Raw genomic sequence first — 22702 nt, forward strand, 5'->3', positions numbered from 1 at the left:
TTAGAAGTAGAGAGGTTCTATCCAAGAAATTTTGATCTAAGAGCCTTTGATCTAACTCTCTTCAATTAATTACTTCAAATGGGACCTCTTAAAGCTTAAATAATTATATTTTCCAAAAAATGTATGATTTTAGCAAAAATCAGGATGTACCAAAAAGTGGGAACCAGCTTTGTGAGTTCACCCCATCATTAAGGCGGTCGGCTTCCCTCCAGCAGTTCAGTGCCATGAGTTGATGATCGAGTGTGCTCGTCATTATGATCCTCAATCCAGAACAATCGTGTCCAAGGAAGGAAACACTTTAGCTTATCTTTCAGAAGAGGCTATAAGTGAGGCTTTCCATCTTCCAGAGCACAGAGATATGGTCTACAAGAGTATAGAAGGAGCCAGGTCAATGTACGAAGATGATCCAGATGCTTGCCTAAGCATCATTAACAAGAACTGGTTACTCAAGAGTCGTCCTCGCCTGAGCAAGGTACCGAACACACCACATAGGATCGATTTCCAGGAGGAGTACAGAGATTTGATTACAATGCTCAACCGAGTCACAGGAGCCCCTCAGGCCTTCTACTTTGAGAAGTGGATGTTCTACTTCATTCAGGTGATAGTTCAGGGTAAAGGAACAATTCATTGGGCTAGAATGATTAGCCATTGCTTGGACGTACAGTTGAGGAGACTAAAAGCTACCAAGTCCTTCCACATGAGTTCATACGTCATATATGCTTTGATTAGGAGCTTTGAGTACGTAGGACTACCTCACAGAGGAGTGATTGGAAGAGGACCCGGCGAGGTCAGGGTTTGTGATTCCTATGTTCACTTGCATCATCCGCCAGGAAACAACAACAAGTTAGTTAATGATACCTTCACGATGAACATCACAAGGACGTTGCAAGGCGGGATTCACAACAGATTATCTCCGGATGCACAGGAACTAGTGAAGAGGTACGGTGCTTGGTTTATCCAATTTCCGAAGTTTACTTATATCAGAGTTCATGGATGTCCTTCACCTCCATACATGTTGCCGAGATATCCGACAGACAGAATAGTGTTACTTGAGGTAACAAGACAGTTGGCAGCTTATGCGAAGGCTTTCAGACACAGACATGGAAATGGAGTTCCCATACCTATCATATTGGGCAATTCAGTTGAGGTATGTCCTAATGCTTTAACCATGGACGACGCAGAGAAGGAGTTAGCTTTGTATTCTTTTTCATCCTTTGCTTTGAGAGAAAGCTTTGATCCACATGGATATATAGAGGAGACAATCGGTAGGAAGTTTAAGCATGAGTTCCAGATAGAAGATTTTATGATGAATCTCTTAGATGATCTTGAAGTGAAAAGGAAGATGCATTCTAGATTGCCTTTGGATTTCATCAGGAAATGCAGGATTTACAGAGTGGCCGACCAAGCTCAGGACAGTGGCAGACATCTCCAATCATCCTATGATCGAGAAAGCAAATCAGTGAGGTTAGATTGGAATGAGCCCGAGGTCGTGGATCTAGATGCTTTGATGACTCCAATCTTGTCTTGTACTCGCAGATGGGTTGATGTGCAGCATTAGAAGTTGAGAGAGCAAGGCATAGCTATGACTTTCACTTTGGAAGAAAAACTAGCCGAAGGTGGAGCTAGTGTAAGCGAAGGCAATCCTAATCATAGAAATTCAAGTGAAGGCAACCTTCGAAGTGCAAGTGAAGGCAATCTCCATCCAAGAGGCTCGAAGAGGAAAGAGAGACCTGGAAAGAGAGAATCTTCCAAGAAGAAGCAAGAGGCCAACCGAGATCGTTCATCCGACACATCTTCTCGACAAGAGAAGAGGACACTTGAAGTGGAAGAGTCTATGGAGTCGATGGTACAGAATGATAGGCAGGAAGAGGGACAAGCACCGCAAGGGTCACCAGATGGATCTCTCCAAGATTACGAGCTACATGAAGACAAGAACAATGACGAAGTAACATCTCCTCCCAGAGAAGAAGAAGCATTGCATAAGGAGATTCAGGTTAGAGAGACAAGATCAGCCATCCCAGATTGGTTGAAGGAAAGATTAACAAAAGTGATCGTGATCGAGGACGAGGACAATGTGATTGATTTAGAGAGCCTTGTTGGACATTCCCAGGAAGTGACAGAGAAAAGGAAGGCTACCAAGATGTCCAAGATGATTAGAGATGACACTGGATCTAGAAAATTACAGATAGCTACACCGGCGGTGGACAAGTATGAAGGGGAGATCCTAGCAGAGGAATATGATGTAGAGACATTTGAGCTAGGTCCATCCACAGCCGAGCAGACACTAGATGATGCCACAGATTCCTTTGAGGCATTGAAGGACAAGCTTAGAGAAGAAATGGAGAAGAGTAGAAAGCTTGAGAGAGAGAGAGGTGCATGGAGAACATATTTCAGCCATCTCAATCAGCCTTTAGGACGTCAGGATCCAGCAAGATCACCCATACAGGCACTTCCCCTTCAATCAATTGGTGAGGCAGAGAGATTCAAGAGTATGGTCCAGCGTATGAGTACTTGGATGGATAAATCTCATACAGTTGCCGTAGAATTTGCAACAAGGATGATGAAGACTGTTCATAGGGCTATTCAGGTTCTTGAGATCATCCACAATTTGATGATAACGGTAGCCGCTTTTGCTCATACCAAAGATGTTATTATTCCTGTCTTGAAAGTAATCAGACAAACATCGAGGAAAGTCTTAGCACAGGAAAAGATTATGGATGGAGGACCTCACAGTTTACTTCAGTGGTCAACCTTACTCCAGATGAAGGAAGTTCTCTTCGAGGACATCAGTAATAGATGCAGTCATGTTGAGGAGGTGATCAACCCGATCCAGGACAGAGTATTTGAGGTACTATGTACCATTCTTGGCAGGAGGATCGAAGTTGAGACAGATGTGGATTTGCAGGAATTAGAAGATAGAATCAAGGTCATCTTTTGCAAGGACGCTAATATCACAGATGAGCAACAGGACCAGATGTTTGCTACCATGCTCCTGATTGAAAAGACTAAGGAACTTGAACTTACATGGGACGCAGCTCTTCTAGATGCATTTGATCAGGTCATCCACTTGGAAGAAAGAATGAAGAATCTTCCCGAGATTCCAATTGCTGAAATCGAAGGAATCGTGTCAAGATTCATTGCATATGCTAAAAAGGAGCATTGGAAAGGGAATAAGATTCTAGATGAGAGGTTGTTATAGATGACATGGCACCTTAATTGTCATTGGTCTATGTCTCCTAGATTTTTGTGCCAAATTTAATATTTGGCTATGCATTTAATATTGTTCAGTAAAAAGGGGGCTATTTGTAATAAACCCTAATTAGGGTTTAGGTGTCATGATCTTGACCATTGATCTGCTTTTGATCTGGACCATTCATTGTAATTGAGGATGCTATTTATACCCTCATTTCATTTCATTTTGTAATTAGAGAGATAGCTAGAAAATCAGTATTAGAGAAAGATTAGAGTTTAGAAGCAATTTACTTTTTGTAGCAAGATTGAGCTTTGAAGAAAGAATTCAAACAATTGTTGTACATGATGGCTTTGAGATCAATGAAATATTGAAGTTATCGTGTTTTGTTGCAATTCTCTTGGTTATCTTCATGGTTGTTCATTTTCCTTGAATCATTTCTCAATCAAAGTAGTGTGTTAATTCGAAGGACGAAGTGTTGGACTTGATCTTTGGTAGGATTCGCTTTCCAAACCACTAGCTTCTTGCTGATTGTAGGAACACCTTGCGTGGTCGACTGGAGAATACTCGAATCACTTAACCTTCAATCGTTATTGTATCTTGGATATGTACCTTCGTGGTAGTGTCTTTGATCTTTGATGTGTTGAAGAACCATTTGTTACCTTAGAAGATCGCATCAATTTCAATTGAGTTGTTACTTTATGGCAATATTGAAGTTGGTTGAATCTTGCCAAATCTTGTCCACATGAAGTCATTCTTAGGGTTAGATTAGATCTCTTGCAAAACCCTATCCTTTTGTTATTTTTTGTAAAAGTTTGTTTAGTTCAGCAAAAACTTCGGTAACGTAAGGCCCCTTGAGGACACAGCAAATCACAACGACCGCTGGTGCTTATCCACACGTAGAGACCCTACTAACCAGAACATTGGAGTCATCCTAATTGATCCTTCTTGCGAAATCTTCAGCAGTTAGAGACTTTACTCAAGAGAGGATAAGATGCCTTTGGGTATTTTATTCTGTGTATGATCGTGTACAAAATACACGTCAACAAGTACATAGTTCTCGAAGTCATCTTCCCTTTTGGATTTTCCTACTTTGACAAATGTGGCTTGTTTGGCTCTCTCCGGACATTTCGCAATAGTGTCCGAATTTGTCACACCTATAACATTGAATATGTGATAGGTCTTTCTTTGGAGTGTTGTTGCCTTGATGACTTTTTCTTTTCCTAAATTGCTTCTTCTTACTTTTCTTATTTGCGTTAGTATTTAAGACTTGAAGGTCTTCGTCTATGTTCTTTTGTTTTATTCCAATTTTGTTCAATCTCGACTCTTCTTGGAGACAATCATCTCTTAACCTTTCAAACTTAGGATATTTGGACCTTGCGCTAATGCCTTGGACAAATGTATTCCATCCACTAGGCAACCCATCTAGAGCGATGAGTGTTAATTCTTTACTCTGGATCTCATAATCAAGGGTTGCAAGTTCATCTATTAGGGTTGATATTCGAATGAAGTAGGGAGTTGATTGTCTCCCCTTTGTTCATCGTGATATGATTTATCTCTTGTTTCAATGCCAGAGTACGACTTGCATTTGATATCTCAAATGTCCTTTCAAGTGCTTTGAACATTTTGTAAGCCGTCTCTTGTTTCTTTATGATGGGCATTATGTTGTTTCTTACCCCATCAACTATTATTTTAATAGCCTTTTCATTTCCCTCAATCCATGTTGTTTTGTCGGGTTCATTCTCGGGTGCTACACTTTCAGTTTGAACATATGAATCAACTTTGTTTTCTCTCAAAATCATTTTGATTCTAAACTTCCAAGCTGAGAAATCATCGCTACCTCTGAGTCTATCTTCGAATCTAATAGCACTGGCCATTTTGGAAATGTGATGTAATATATAATTTTGTTCTTGAATTATTCAGAAATTGAATAGCCTCAGATTCGATTAGCCTCGCTCTGATACCATGTAAAGTTTTATTCAATTGCAATAAAAGAACAAATTATATATGTGAGAATTTTATATGATTATATTGTCTGATAATCTGATTGTTTTGTTGCAGGCTGAAGGAGAGAGATCATTAATATTTTTATATGTCTTCTCTAAATGATTCATGTCGGGCTTTATATGTTTTAGAAGACCGGTCAATAGATGTCTTGACTGGTCATGTCTTAGACATGACCGATCAAGGCACCTATTGATCGCTGTCTTTCCATATTGCACATCCCGATTTCGGTTATGTTTGGTAACTAACATTTAATACTTAAACACTCGGTTGAAATGGTGTTAGTTATGATGCTTTGTTAATGGCCCAATTATAAATGTTTATCGATATGAACTAAACCCAATAACAAATAGCATTACATATGCTATCGGGTTATTAGCCCGATAGCATTTAGATCAACGTTTAACTATGTTAAGCAAGTCGTTGATCTAATCCATCTTTATCCAATACCAATATCATAATCATGATCAATGTTACAATCTGATAAACATATTCAGTTCGGAAAGCATAAATCAGATAATCTAATAGTATAGATGAATAAGCCATAACAGAATAAAGGAGATTAACGGGTTAGAGAAGTCTTATCTTGCAGAAGCTACTAATGCATTAACAGTATCGTGTGTCTAATGGAGTGAAGATGCCATTTATTTATATGGAGTGCAAGAGACTAATTGAGTCGGCTTTTAACTTAATTGGTGGTTTTAATTATTAATATTTCCCTTTTATCGAAATTCCATGTTAGGATAGAGTTGGCCCTATTTGTGGGAGCACGCTACCTTGTATGTGGCATGGGGTTTAATGGAGTGCCGTGAGGTATAGGGCCCAGCCCTACACGTTGGAGAAAGGGGCTGGCCCCCTTGGGCGGATTCCAATGTTGCCCAAGGCAATTGGAATCCGTCATTTCCCTAATTACAATCAACACCTATAAGGTAGAAAAAAAAATTAGAAATCCAAATAAATGATTGAGATGCCTTTTTAATGCAAACAGATCACTGCAGATGACCCATATCAGTCACATTGAGTCATCATTGGATAATGATGTTTATTGCTAGTCAATCAGCAGCACAAGTTTCAGTTTGTAAAAGGATTTCATGTTAATGAGGGCACCTTTTGAGATGATTGTAGCCACTATAGGGTGATTTGTACCCGGTTCATATTGTTCACTGTGTAAATGCATAATAATCCTCTTGCTATGTTTACATTTCTTTAGTGTTTAGTGATTAGCTAGTTAGAGTCCTTTTACTCAAGTACTTCTCTATTGCAATTGGATGTACTTGTCAGCCTGTTGACATATTTTTGATCATTTGTGGACATTATTATAGTTTTACTTTCTAACTTCTCTCTTCGTCTAAGCATTCACTGTATAGAGCTTTTTCAAAGTTTCCTCAAATAAAATTTGGTTGTAACCTGTATGAACCTGAGATTACATGCATAGAGATAAATTGTATCTTTGATGAACAAAACTCAGCCCACAACATAACTCAAGGAATCAGGACTCATTCCCTTGAAACGAATCCCTTTGTCGTCATTGACATCTTACCCCAGGTTTCAGAGATGGGCAACTGGACGAGTTTCCGGGATGGCAAAAATTTTTGCCAATTTTGGGGACAGCAAAGGGGACGGCTATATAAAATATAGGGAAAATTTAAAATATATACAGAAATTTTAAATGTTCATATAAAAAATAGGTAAGGTATGTATATATACATTATATTAATATGAAAACTTGGATAAAGCAGGTATATGTACATTAATAGAACCTTAACATACCACATTTGTGTTCAGAATTCATTGTCAATACTCAATATCCATTCATAATTCAGAATTCATTGTCAATATGCCAACACTTGTTTGCATGTAGTTCATTGTTTCTTTCTGGTTGGAGGATATTTTGATAGTCTTCCATTACCATTATATGACCTACAACCGCTTCTTTATGCACCACAAAGTTTTGGGTGTTTGTGAAATTCATTACCAAGCTGTTATTTATATTTCTGAGTGCTTTTGGCTATGATTCAGACCTGTTTACCTTTCATACCAATGAAAAGTCCAATATTGCAGACCTGCACCCACTTTTTAACACACTACCGAGTTCTAACTGTTTGTGAAATTTATTACCAGGCTGCTGCTCATTATTCTAAGTGGTTTTGGAAGTGATTAAGACATGTTTACCCATCATATTAGTGAAAATCCAATTTTACAGACCTATAATAAAATTAAAAAAATGTTTTTTTGAGCACTTACGTCGTTTTTTTAAATGTGCTGGGAAAAGGGGGACAGTTGGTCTTCCCTGGGACGGTTAGGGGACATCACAGACGTCCCCAACCATATTGGGGATGGGGGGATGTCCCCTTTGAGAATCACTGCCATCCCCAAGTTTCCAAGACATTTCCCACAGATTTTGTAATTTTGGGGACGGCGTGAGGACGTTCCCTAGCCGTCCCCAAGTCCCCGAAATGTCCCCAGTACAGGGACGGGATTTTAGCCTGCAGAGGCGTCCCCGGGTAACATAGTTTATTTCTAATTGTGTTATTATCCTTTGTACAACTAAACTTTCAAGCTACTAAAAAGGCCCTAAATTTTTCCCTTAAAGAGCACATTTCTTTGTTTAATTTCATAAGGTGTCATTAATCCAAAATATAGATTCACACAAATCAAGGGTTGATTTCACTTCTTACAGCAATATTTCTTCCATTCTTGGTGGTGATTATACTTCTTAAGGTCCTTCTTTACTTCAATCCATTGTAGATGTGTTGGATTCACAATTTCTTCTATAGAAGAATCTTTATGCTATATTTATTCATGCTAATAATACCACTCATATCTGGGAGCACAAAGCGGAAGTTGGAGAAATTCCTCATAGTGTTCCATTACCCTTCCTAAGCCCTATACTATATACTAAAATGAAATCAATGATAATTTTCAAGCTAAGCTTGAGTCAATCGCCCTTGCTAGTCCTATCTGGGAGCACAAAGCGGAAGTTGGAGAAATTCCTCATAGTGTTTCGTTACCCTTCCTAAGCCCTATACCATATACTAAAATGAAATCAATGATAATTTTCAAGCTAAGCTTGAGTCAATGGATATATCTAGGCAAGTTCAATATGTTGAGCCTATGCTAGTCATCTTCACCATAACTCGAACTTGGAAAAATTCAAATAGAGACTCCTCTTGATGCCATTATTGATCAAATGATTAGTGACAAGACTATTTCTTTAGATGTTGCTAGTGATTGGAAGATTATGGAAAATTTCTTTTTCAAGACCAAATCTCCAAGGCTCAAATTGATATTCATATCTCCCACAAATTCACTATTGAAAGAGAGGCTAAATCAAAGAACTCTTAAAAGACGCATACATGAAGGATGCTGATGTTAAGCAAAATATTTGTATATTCATGAAAAATTGGTGTTGAAACTTGGATTGTAATGTCCCCTTTTGGGAGGACGCTAATCTTGCCCTAAAATCACAATCTTGCCCACAAAGATGAATATTAATGCTATTATCTGTTCGATACAATGAATTTGGATCTGATCTCTTATACGCCTGATTCCAATTCGAACTTGCTGCTCAACAATGGTTTTTCCCTGATCTGCATATGTGTTTCTTTTTATTGATTGCTGCAGATTTTTCAATCTGTCCATATCAGATTAATTCACCTGATCACCGATTCTCTTACTGATGTCTGCTGCCCTACGGCTGCTCTAATTCTTACTGCCTTTAAGATTTGCCTCTCCTTATCTCTGCTAGAATATTATATTCACTTTTCTGCCTTCTGCGAACTCTCGTTCTATTCTTCATACATATCTTCAAACATGAGATATAAAAGGGAGAAGAGAACATCATTTGAGGGGGGAAAATTTGGGAATCAGAAGTGCAGATCTGATTTAAATAAGAAGTGCAGATCTGACTGTGAAAGGTTGTGTCCCTTTCAAAGGGCAGAAATAATGAAGAGTTGCACTCTTTCAAAGGGTGCTAATGGTGAAAGGGTGTGTCTCTTGCCAAAGGGCATACATGATGAAGAGGTGTGACCTCTCCCTCACATAGAGAGATAAAGGAAAGGAAAACAGGGAGAATCGAAGGCTGAGAATAGTATCTCAGAAAATTGAATTACATCTTGGGAATAATATATATCACAGCAGATCGGTAATCTACCTTTCTACGACTGCATATTGTTTGATTAATAATAAATTAATTTTATAATATAAAATAATATGTATATGTTAATTTATAGTATTCTGTTTAATAATCAAAATATATGAATACACAAACACAGATAACATACATATATTAATAATTTGATATAAAGTAAATCTAAGGAATTATGTAATAAATTTATATATTCTGTCATAATAGGAATATCAAATGAATATTTAATGTATTAATATATAGGTGTATTCATAACACTTGACATACTATTATGTTAGTGACCAAAACTTAATTCAACCACTATGCCCTATGAGTTGATAGGTTGGTGTGTGTAGGGAAAGAAGTAAACCCAATCACAAGTGATGGTAAGCCCAAAACAGGTAGGGACGTAGTCCTGGGCCTTGAGGGAGCCTCCTTGTAGGTGGTGTCAGTGCCCTATGACAGTAAATCCCCATCCCTCGTTAAGATTAGGGAAGAAGCTGAGATAGGCCTTAATGCAATGAATGTTAATGTGATACAAATGCTAATTCATGTAACATTATTTAGAACTATAAAAAAGAAACACAATACTGTATAGAAATGTATGTTATTCATTTGGAAAATGGTAGCCTCCTAGTATGGGACAATACACCTTACATCGAAAGGTTAGTTATAGGGAGATCGAAGTGAAATCCAAAATGGCAGTTTAGTGTGGTAGAAAAGGAAATCTACCCCATTTGTTCAAAGACAACAATAATTCCTTAGCAATCTACCTATCGCTCAAAAATTAGTTACATCCTTGTTGCTAATGATCAATGGCTTCTACAATGCAAGTGGTATTCTATTGGTAAGCTACATAGCTACATCCCGATATCTTCTATCCACATTCTTTCCAATAAACATCTTTCTATTGTGGAAAGGAAGTGATGGGTCACAATCTCATGTTTAATCCAAATCCACCTCCCATGCCCCTCAAAGTTGTTAAAGAATTTAATGGTTTTTATTGTTGTGTCAAACTCAATCAATTCTTCCATTCCCAATATTAGTCTAGGGCCCTTCCTCTAATCTTTTCCATGATGCAACTAATGACAATCCAATTCCCCTCTTTAAGGTTCCTACTCCTTGGAATCTTAAAGAACTCCATCCTCCCCTAGAAACATCATTAATGCTGCATATTTCCAAACTCCCATCTATATTCAGTGACGATTCAAAAGACCAAGATTTTCCCTCAACATTGGCAACAAGCCATCCATTCTCTTAAAGATGATGTGTCTATTGTTATCCATCCTAATGACAAGAACCTTGGCATCATTGTTCTCAACAAGTAGTATGTTTCTGAAGGTCTTCGACAACTCTTTGATTCTCATGTGTATGTTAAGGTCCCTTTCATTTCCTTGGGGTGTCTCTTCCTTGAGGTGAAGTCTCTCTACATTTAAGCTCAAAAGATATCTTGATCAATCAAGGTAAATTTGGCTTCCTCCTTCAAAGCTTGACCATGCCAAAGCTTGTGTGTTCTACCTCCTACCAAAGATTCACAAGCCTTCGTTAGCTAGTAGACCAATCTGCTCCTAACATGGTTATTTGTTGAAACCAACCTCCCACTACTTTCAATTGTTTCCTATCCTAAAGAAACAAGCCAACCATCTAATGGATTCAAATTCCCTCATCTGCTCTCCCAACACACTTTAGTTTCCTTCCAAAGTTTTGCTCTTCGCTCTTGTATGTCAAGAGTCTTTTTTGCAGCATCCCCACTAATCTGACTCTTCAACATCTCAAATTTTTCATCAATAATGTTTTCCATCCTAGCAAGGTAAATTTCATTCTCAACCTTGTGGAGTTAGTTCTTAGTGGGTGGGCCCCTACACTATACCATGATATCACAAAACTATCAAGGACTTAGTAATGATAATTGCAAGGCTCATCTACTTGACACCAACTTCACAAAAGCAATGAACCCAATTGTTACCTTGGAAAGTGAAATAGCGTCTTATAGATGAGATTGATTAGGGACAGAAAGAAAACCATATTCTTGGTTGCACTTCTTTAATTGTTCATTGACTTCACTTCTAGATCTTACAGTTTGCATTTCTATGACATGCATGAAGCAACATTTGCTATTCTCCGTTTTCTTCTCAAAATGTAGGCAAGGTTTGGATGGGGAAATAGTTTTGTGGAGCTAGTCAAGCATTTAAACACAAGAGAACAGCAAACACAACCGAAAGAATTGAGGACTCAAATTTATAAACCTTACTAAACAAGACAACTACAGGACCTTGATACCACTTTTAATAGATGATGCACAATAATTGATCCCCAATGCCTCCAAAAGACTCCAAAGACAAGACATAAACATGATCCATATCTTCCAATATTTCAATATAACATGCTACCGTTGTACCATTGGAGTTCTAAGGAGTTACATGAACAAATAAAATGCTATAATACACTCCCAAAGTTGTGAATGGAACAACAATAATGATTTTTGAATATACTTACATACATAGAAAATCAGATCAAATGACAGAAAACAATAGAGAAAAAACAGTTAAACACTCACAGCATCTATTTGAGGGATTTTGTAGTGAAGAAACCATCGCAACACTTGCTCCTTGAAATTTTTTCCAACATCTATCAAAATATAGCAGTGATCTCCATTTTCTCCATCATAGTCAATCAAAAGTGAAGGATTGCACCTACAAAATGTGTACTAAATTTATAGCAATAAAATTAAAAACATATGGCAACATCAATAATTCGAAAGAACAAAGAGAGCCGTGAAAAATTGCCAGCAAAATAATAAATACAGGAAAAACATTTTAGCAAGAAAAGAACAGTAATAAGGAAAATACAGGAGCTACTTGTATTTCTAATCAATGAAAGTTATTATCAATGAACAAACATGGCTGCAAACTATATTATTTTTCTTTGTATATTTATAGCAACTAGGATCAAGAAAAGAATATTCATGTGATCAATAACCCCCTTGCCTCCTCCAGCCACAACAGAAGCAGAAACATAAGTTTGGATTTGAGATTATTTGTGGTGTGGCAAGTGAGCAAAGGACTTTGAACTAAAGTAGTAGCAACATTGCAGATGATGCAGAATAATTGCCGTTGGCAAATGAGAGATTAAAAAGCATACACGAAAATCTTTGCAGTAATAGATATCACCCCCAAAAATGGTGAATTCGGCTGGTCCAAGCACACAAAAAGTTTCACAAACATACCAAAACACCTTGACAAATTTCTAATCTCCCCCAATTGGTACCAAGCTATTATGGTAAGATTCTCCACTCTATTATGTGCCTTTGATCATTTTCTAATAATACTCAGCCTCTCTAAGGATTGTACTCTTGCTAGATGTCCATTCAAATTCAAAAATATGTGCAATGTCCCATGTATGGGTTCCTAGGATTTTTGCCTAAATTCTTCAATTTCAAGAGACTTATTCCTATTTTGGTGATTAGTGACAGCAATTCTATTAAAATTATATTACCAAACAATCATTCGGATATAAAATGGATATTATCTTAGATCCACAATATCGTCTATAGGGAATAATATATCTACACTGTAATGTATTAGATATGAGTCTACAAGTATAGATAGATATTGACCCTACAGATTTATGGAGGCACTACTATGATATCCGACATGTTCAAAATGCTGATGTAAATAAGTAATTGATGTGATACTGACTTGATATTCAATTACTGTGATTATAACTTCAAGTGGTGATAATTATGTACGAGTAGTGGGGATCACTTGTGGTGTAGTGGTCTTGTGGTTGCACTGTTAATGGTGCAACCAAGGTTCAAATCCTCGCTTGGCCCAAATGGTGTTAATGTCGGTTTGGGCCCACCTTGGTGGACATGTAGGAGGTTGGTGGACATGCAAAGACTGGAGGACGTGTTGGTGGTTGTGATGGTGGAGATTGGAGAACGTGTAGGAGGAAGTGTGAGGAGATGTTGAGGAGGAGGTGCTCAAGAGGAGCTTAAGGACTAACTATGCCAAACCCTCGCAAGGTTGGTGTGCTTGCAGACCTTGTGTCAACCCACGTCAGGCATGTGCTACTTGTGGATCCAAATCCTCATTTGCGTGTGCTACTCGCGGACTCTATGTCGGACTCACGTGAGTCTTTCATACCTGGTGTTTTTGTATCAAACCCACGTAGGTCTTTCACTCCTACGGGCTCAGGGTCCTGTTGGTGTCTGTTTTATCATCTACCAAACATTAAAATAGGATACCCGAAGGTATTCTATCCTCTCCTGAAAAATCACTACTGATTCGAAGGTCTATATGTGCGAACAAGCAACTTTAGTGGAATAGCTTCTTGGTAGTGTATGCTGAAATTTCAAGGGGGACTTACGTTTGACAAGTATTTTCAACTGCTAGACTTAGATGGATTTAGCAATTTAGGCTCTTCTTTTTTTTGGGATTTTCTGGGATTTAGACTTTCAAAAGAAAGGGGAAAAGAGATAGGGTTCAGGAAGGCTAATCTAATCCTACGAATTCTGGAGACGGTATCAACTGGGTGTTCTCGAGAAACCAAACCTTGCTTCGCCACACTAGGGACAACTACACAAGGCCGGTGCAATCTTCAATGGGTTGTGCTTATGATCGAGATGATGGGATGCACGGGGGATGGGCTCAAACTAACTTTGCACGGTAGAATGGAAATCATCCATTTACCAAAAGTATGAGCGGAGATACACCATCAATTGACACTTATCAAATCCTTCATTCAAATTAACAGCAATGAAAGCAAATCTAGATTAATTCTAACTAAGTGTTGAGGCAATTGAAACCATGCAAATCATTCAAATAATAGAGATTACAAAGCAGCGCACATGCAATATATTATCTGGAAATGACCTTAAGCAACAATACATCAAAAACCTCACCCTTTTCAAATGAGAGGAGGCAACCTTATATAGTTTCTCAAAAATAAATGAATGGCCGAGATCAAACAGTGATCAAGGGCTAAGATTGAAAGTCCTAAACCCTAATTAGGGTTTCCCGAAATACTATCAGTTCAAACAAATGAAAGAGTGACAAGTGGTGCGGCTACTAATTTTACTGAGGTGAGTGGCCACTTTCCTCTTTCAGAGATTCAACGTATCTGGACACAATGAGCTTGACCTCCTCCATGGTGACACTTGGAAAACCGCCAATCTGGAAGTCGATGAGGTCCACATCGTCGGCGCATGTGGCAAGGATGCCTTCCCACTCCACTGCTTGGGTGAGGAAGTTGTCATCGATGGAGAGGAAGTTTGCAATCTTCAAAAGATTGCCTTTATCAATCATCCCTGAATCTCGGAAGAAGCTCACCTGAATCCTGGCTCTCAGGTTCTCTGCTTGTAAATGCTTCTCCCTTAGGCTTTCCTTCTTCCTGATCTCTAACGCTAGACGGAATACCTTGCCCAGGATCTCTCTAACACTTGCCTCTGTCTCAAAACACTTGGTCTCGGATTTCTTCAGAACTTCAATCCGAGTGACCAAAGCATAGTACCACGTGCCGAAGTCGTACCTGTCTCCTCTCTGTATGATGCCTGCATCTACTAAGCTCCTCTTTGACATGCCTCGGATAACCTTCAAGTGAGGGAGTATTTCATTCTGAATTTCATCCACTTCTTCCCAATTGGATGCTAGATCTTGGATACGATCAATCAACAAAGAAGTTGCCTCATGTGTCGATACTAAGTTTTCCACCAGAGTATCGGCACGCACCGAAGCATCTGAAATCCATTCCTTTTCTTGAGTGTACGAGCCCTTCATATCATCATAGTCCTTCATTGATCCCTGTTGAAGAGGCTGTGGTGGAGTAGCCGGGACTTCATGGTTGAGCAGGCTGGTAAGATGGAGAACATACTTCTTCCACTGTTGGTTCTCTTCTTCCACTTTCTTCCTCTTTTCCTTCTCATGAGCCAACCTCATCTTTAGAGCGTTGCAGGAGTCATCAAAATATTGGATCTCTTGGTCCTGGGTAGGCTTACCCATCTCTATGGTGGTAACCTTGTAATCATCTGCGGTGACATTGTCCCTAGTCTTCCCTTCTTTGGGCACCGCTATCTGGACTGTCCTGAATCTGGCACTGTCTCTCTGAATCAAGGAAAACTTCCTGGCTGGTTTGGGCGGTTTTGCTATAGTGGGTTCATTCACCTTCTCCAAGAATGCTGCGGTGACCTCCTCGGTTGAGTGGGCCTCCTTGGGAACCTTGGCCTTTATCCTTGCTCTCAGCCAATCCGGAATGGTTGATTGTTCTACAGTGTTCTGATCAAACTCATCATCTGCCTCTCCTGGGTTTGCTGGTATGCCATCCAAGAAGATTGTAGGTGCTTCAATTTGATCCCTGTCTGGACTTCGGAAGACCTTTTCCACTACTTCCTCAACTGGCTGGGAAAGCACTCTTACTTCATCATCAATCACACAAATGTTCATCTCTTGCTCTCCAGTTGCACTCTGATCAGGCGCAATGGAAGCAGTACTTAGGATGGAGTGACTTTCGTTGGATTCTCTTCTCTCACCTACAGCCCTTTTCCCTGTGACCTTTGTGGAGCTTCCACCCAACTCCTTCCTCTTTCGAGACCCAACACTCTCTGGATTTCGAGCATCACCAACGGAGGTACAAAGATCGACGGACAGAGTATCATCTACTCCCATTAATTCATAAGTCAAAGTCACACCTTTGGCCTTCAACTGTTTTGTCTTTTCAGACGCCCACCACCTTGAGTACTCAACCACCGACCTCATGAGGTCTGCTAGATCCGATTTCTCTCCCTCTGTCCAATCTATTAAGACTAAGGGTTCATTCTTCATCTTTTCAAAGCCTGGCTGCTGAAGTTCTAGGCTTTCTTCTACCTGATCAGCAACTCTAAACACTTCCATTGCTCTCACCATACTCAAAGGAATTCTTGACCAGAACCTCTTCCGGATCTCGAAACTATCGTCTGCATTAGCCCAGTAGTCTTCTAGATCCAGTCTGTGCTCAAACGTTGTCCCTTCGATCTTCTTTATCCTATGGAATGGATCGAAATCCTTTCTTGACTTGTATTCATAGAAGTGATACCAGGCCAGTTCTTTCTCAGCAGTGGTTGCAGCCTGTGATGATGGACATGTTTCCAGCCCATTACCAATTGTAAGTGAGGACGTCCCTGCCTTCTTCTGCTTATCCCTTTGAATCACTATATACTCCTCCAACTGTCTCACAACCTCGAGCAACACCACTCGGTTGGTAGGGTAAGCTGGAAGCTTGTATGGAGGCCCGGAGAATCCCTGAATTCGGAGGTAAGTGAACTTTGGATATTGGATGTACCAACACCCGAACCGACCGATGAAGTCCATAGACTCTTGAGAGAGCCTCTGGTGCAGGCCACCTTGAAGTGTCCGAGTAATGTGCATCAGGAAGGTATCATTCACCCTTTTGAAATGGAACTTCTCCTTCATGTGGACTTGGGGATAGCAATCATATACTGGAAATTGGTTCTCCTTGTTCCCAACTTCTCCTCTACAAGTGAGACCTTTGTACCTGTAGGTCCTGGCCAAAGAATAAAACAAGTAAGAACTCATGAAGAAAGTCCTATTTGCCTCCAGGTTCCTTAACTGGCTATCTAGGTTGTCGCTGATTATCCGGGCCCAGTCTATCATTTTTACTCCATTGATTATTTCAATGAAATAATACATCCAGGGTTCGAATGGAGCTCCCCGAGGATTTCCTATTATTCTATTGAGCAGGACAATCATGTCCCCAATGTCCTCCTTGAAGTACGCTCGCACTAGGCTCTTTCTCTGGAGTTTGGAGGCACCCTTCCTCGGCTTGTCTAGCCAAGAATGGTTAACTATGGCATCATATTCCTCTAGGTGGTTGTGGTACAGACTGTCAGATTTGTCCTTTGTCATATATACTGTGTTGTGGTACTCACGGATCCTGAAGGCCTCTCTGATGGCCTCATCGCTGACATTCGCCAACACTCTTCCATCAGGTGCAACAATATCCTTACTGATGGGGTTGTAGTGTTTGGCACATTCGACTACTAGTTCATTGCACTGCATGGTGGGGAGGAAGCTAGCAGCGTGCACAATACCACTCTTCATCATTTTTCACGCAATGGTGGTAGGCACAAGGTTGTCCAGACCAAACATTCGCTTCTTAAACTCCCTCAAATTGATGTGTTTGAGGTTGGTGTCGCTGATGTTCTTCCACTTTGAAGTCATCCTCGACTCTGGAGGAGCATCTTTGTCTACCTGGAATTTCATAATATATAAGGCCTACAAGCAAACAATGGAAATTTAGAAAAGGATTTGCAAAGTTTTGAAAATAACGGGGCTGCGAAATGGCTAAGTGTTGGAAAATTTTCCCCTTTTTTATTCTCATACTTAGCCATAAAAAAATCGAATTTTCACCTTAAAACCCTCAATCTTAAGGTTGGTTGTGGTTACCACCAAGTGTCAAAACTTTCAAAAAAAATTCATACATAGCCAAAAAAACGATTTTCTTCCTCCAAAATTTTCGAAAAAAAATCATTTATTAAATTCTGGAAAATATTCAGAAAATTCACAATTTTAATTTCACCTCTGACTTGGATAGAAGTAAGGCTAGAATTTTTCTCCGAAAAATTCAGAAAATTCAGAAAAGTTTGGATGATTCTTCCTTGTACTAGTTGCCTTTCTCCAGAAATCTGTAAACCATTTGCCAAAAAATATTATCCAACTTCCAGCAATATCTAGAATTTTCTCCAGATGATCTTCAAACTGACATACTTTACTAAGCTCTCCTTAGTAACTTTGAGCTTCTTGGTGTAATAATGAAGTTGATAATGAAGTATTTGTAGACAAGGTTAAATCTTCAAGTAGAAACCCTTAAAATCATCCAACCCATACTTCTAATTTTAACTTCATGTTTCCCAGTTTTAAGACTATATCTCAAAAATACATTCCATTTTGATTTAAGTTTGAAGATATTTATTGATTCTCCAATATTCCCTTTCAAAAAAAAACTTTCCATTTTGAATTAATATTTCAATAATTTTCCCATATTCCCTTTCAAAAACTTTCCATTTTGAATTAATATCTGAATACTTTTCCAATATTCCCTTTCAAAATTCTCTTTTTCCAAAAAAAAACTTTCCATTTTGGATTTATTTTGAGGATTTTTAATAATCCTTAGGTATTTTCCTCATTTTAGATTTAATTTTGAAATCTTTGTGGATTTTGTGACATCACTGGCATCTTTGTTCGACTTTTCAATGTGTTGGTCGATTTTTGAATTTTATCTCCATCTTCTTCAAATTTTGGCAGACTTTGGATAACTCTCCAAGGTATGGCGGACTTTGGTGGTATCTCCTAGATGGCCTCTCTAGCCTTTGGCGGACTTCAGACTTGGCTCTTCCATCACTTGGCATGCTTGGGCGGACTTTAGGCTACACTCCTATACACCCTACACATACATGGCGGACTTTGGAGACCTCTCCACCTTGGCCTAGATGGGCTTCAAGCAACATCCTTCTTGGGCGGACTTTGGAGTAAGGACCTTCATGGTCTCCTTCACCTTTGGCGGACTTGGGACTTGGCACTCATGTGACCTCCCAAAGGCATGGCGGACTTCAGGCAAGGCTCCTTCATGACCCTTTCTAACCTTGGCGGACTTTGGCCTTTGCTCCTACGTGGCCTCCTTCTTGGTGAAAATTTGGCTAAGGCATGGGGCGGACTTTGGAGAGTGCTCCACCTTGGGCGGACTTTGGTGCTAGCTCCTTCATGGCCCCCCTAAGGTGTGGCGGACTTTAAGGATTGCTCCTCCATCACTTGGGCGGACTTTAGGCATCCCTCCTCTTGCTTGGGCGGACTTTGGAAGGCTCTCCACCTTGGGCGGACTTTGGAAGGCTCCCCTCATGGCTCTCTTCAAGGCAAAATTTTGGCTAAGGCATGGGGCGGACTTTAGCCTTTGCTCCTTCATGACCTCTCTAGCCTTGGCGGACTTTGAGAGGTGCTCCTTCATGGCCTCCATCAAGGTGAAAATTTGGCTAAGGCATGGGACGAACTTTGAAGGTCCCTCCTCATGACTCTCCTAAGGCATGGCGGACTTTGGCCTTAGCTCCCAAATGGCCTCCAACTGCATGGCGGACTTTGGAGAGTGCTCCCACATAGCTCCCAATGCATACATGGCGGACTTCTGGATAGACTCATTTGCATCGTGGTGGGGTTTGAACCTGCAAAAATACTTCAAAACCCTTGTTAGCCAGACTTAGAATAATTTTCAGAGAAATTTCAAAATTTCACAGTTTAATCTAATTTAACCGGATTAACTTGAAATTTGAAATCCAGGCCTGGGTGGATCATCTGTAGTAGCAAAAAGCCTAAAATCTAGGGATTTAGCTTTTTAGGTCAAAACTTGGATTTTTTGAGTTCCGGTCGAAGCTGGTCAATGGTACAAGTGTAAACCCTAGGTTTGCATCCCGAAAAAGCAAAAAGCCTAAAATCTAGGGATTTAGCTTTTTTAGGTCAAAACTTGGAATTTTCGAGTTCCGATCGAAGCAGGTCAATGGTGCAAGTGTAAACCCTAGGTTTGCATCCCGAAAAAGCAAAAAGCCTAAAATCTAGGGATTTAGCTTATTTAGGTCAAAACTTGGAATTTTCGAGTTCCAGTCGAAGTAGGTCAGTAGTGCAAGTGTAAACCCTAGGTTTGCATCCCGAAAAAGCAAAAAGCAAACATCCCTAAAAAATAGGAACAACTTTCTAAAAATAGCCATACTGGGGATCGGGCTGAAAATGCCAAAAATGAAACTTCCTAAAAAATAGGAAAAAGCAAAAAAGCAAACTTTCTAAAAATAGAAAGTTGTCCAAATTCGTCCGAATCGATTGCGATCTTCGTCCTTTGGCCTTTCTAAGCACTCTGGTGGTGTTCACACTTCGGAATCACATAACTTGCAAAAACTAACTCTCAATCGTCAGGGCCTGAAATGCTCTGAACTAGACAAGGCTTGGTGAAACTGCAGCCAAAATGTCACAGGACGCTAACAAAACCCTAGAAAGCAGGAAAATCAGAGGGTCCCCAGTAGCAATGGGGCGATGTGTGAAAAAGGTCACAACAAGTCCCTGTTGGGCTTCCGCGCTCGCAGGTTTGGATTGTTAAATTCAAGGATGAGGTCCCCCAGTTTGTGGCCTCACCTAGCGATTCAACCAAGCTAAAGATCCATGTAACTGATCAAAAAAAAAATTATGGACAAGTAGTGAATATTATTGTTATATGCTATTATTTAAATATAAACTTTATATTGATCTAAAAGGAAGATGATGATGCGTTGTTCCCGATATCTCTTCTTTATGTATATATGCGAATTATCTGCTATTGATCGATCTGATCCTTATCTAATGAGTGTCTTGTTAAGTGGTAATGATCCAATCATTGCTATTTCTGATCAGTTCCCAAAATCCATCATTGTTGAAGTGTTGGAGACTTCCTTTGTACTTCCATCTCTCAAAAGTCACACTTCTTTGATAATTCCTCTCTTATTATTATAGATGCACCTCTTCATTACCACCCGATAACTCTTCTACTAGGATCGCTATCTAATTAGTCATATGTCTAGTCGCTAATATAAATAGTTCTTAATAATGATAGATGGTATTAATGTAAACGCTTCTTAACTTGTTATTGCGGTTATTGATCACCACACTCGTGCCTCTTTAGGAAGATATCAATCAATCATTTGACATGCTTGTGATATTGTAATTGATATTATCAAGTCGATATCATTATTATTATAGATGGTTGTTGCTTGTAGATAGAATAACAATAATAGTTATCGTCTTTCAATAAGACAATGCTCTTAATATTGTTGTTGGATGATAAAATGTTTTCAAACATAATCTTTTCCTCTTTTCCTATTATCGCCTTTGTTCATATCATCGTATCATGTAATGTCCCCTTTCGGGAGGACACGAATCTTGCCCACTATACTTGTAGAATTATTGCAGGTTATGTATTTTCAGTATATTGTGGTAATTTGAACAGATTCAATTCGATGTTGTTTCCCTCTTTGAAAGTTGAACGCTGCTCACTTGGATGAGTGCTATTGCTGAATGGGTTGATCTATACTTTATTGCCGAAGATTCTTTGCTCTCTTATGAGAATTGATGTTAATTGTATTGATTTCCTCCATTGATTGATAAGTCCCCTTCAATGCTTGGAATGAATTCTCCTTTATACTTTATTGGTGGAAGGGTCACAACCTTTCATAAGAATTGAGTCACCAATTTTCATTGTTGCCCTTGAGAATAATATATTATTCCTCAAATTGATCTCCCCTTTTTTGTCTCCTCAAATGAAAACTTCTCCCCTTTATATCCTCCAATGTGAGGGAGAATCACACCTCTTCATAATGGTCACAACCTTTCACAATTACCACCCTTCGAAAGGGTCACAACCCTTCAGCATTGTTGCCCCTTTGGAAGAGTCACTTCCTTATCTTCTCCCCATTGATGCTTCCTTAATTCCTTCGCTCCCTTCTTTCTTCCTTCCTCCCTTTTCTCCCCAAATGAAGTTCTCTTCTCTCCCTTTTATATCTTATGTTTAACGGACTCACAACTTTTCATTTCATGCCTTTTGACCATTCATTAAACTTAATTAAATTTTAATTATATTAAATTTATTTTGTTCTTTTATATTTTAATTTATTATTATTATTAATAAATCCCTTTTCAACAAGGGGTCATTACATATTAAGCCCATCACCTGATAGCCTTTGTGTTAATTCATAATAAACAACAGTGTGGAGTCTTTGATGGCACCATAGTTTTGACTCTTCCAATTATTCACAACATTTCTTGGACAATAATTTTATGCTTGTATTTGAAGATATTGATTGTTGGATATCAATAACAACTTTAGCATGGTAATGTTAATGTCTCTAATTAAGTCGTCGTTTCCTTTTATACATACAGTCGCTGCTCTTTATCCATATTTGTTGCCCATAAGTCTTATTCAGCCATTGCTCATTAAAGATGTCAATGGCATTATTGCGGAAGTCGCTGCTAATAATGTAAAACTTATATCATCAAAACTAGTCGTCTGCACCACCTTTCATTCTTTGTTGTACATGTAATATCGCTGCTCTTTCAGTTCCTATCTTCATCGCTGAAATAAAATCTTTATTGCTCTTATGGTGATGCTCCTTAATACCCTTCTTAATAAAGTTGATGTCTTATGATGATCCCTGTCGGCTAGATATTAAAAATTATGAATCATTGTCTTAATAAAGTTGACCCCCTAACAATGCAATATTAATATGTCTTCAAGTATGATCAGCTAGATCTGTAATTGATGTTCTTTTCTTTCCGCCACTTAATGCTTCATTAATCCAAGCAAATGTATAACAACCTTGATAA

The 22702-nt window shown here is 39.1% G+C and overlaps 1 protein-coding gene across 1 annotated transcript in view; it reads right to left on the reverse strand.

The window, feature by feature from the left end:
- LOC131051381 (putative hydrolase C777.06c) overlaps positions 1 to 22702 on the reverse strand; it is a 135542-nt gene that overhangs the window by 107078 nt on the left and 5762 nt on the right. The window contains exon 2 of the mRNA XM_057985876.2: positions 11878 to 12013. Coding sequence (XP_057841859.1) covers positions 11878 to 12013 — 136 coding nt within the window. The remainder of the gene's footprint in view (positions 1 to 11877; positions 12014 to 22702) is intronic.

This window comes from Cryptomeria japonica, chromosome 11, assembly GCF_030272615.1.
Source record: "Cryptomeria japonica chromosome 11, Sugi_1.0, whole genome shotgun sequence".
Lineage (NCBI taxonomy): Eukaryota > Viridiplantae > Streptophyta > Pinopsida > Cupressales > Cupressaceae > Cryptomeria > Cryptomeria japonica.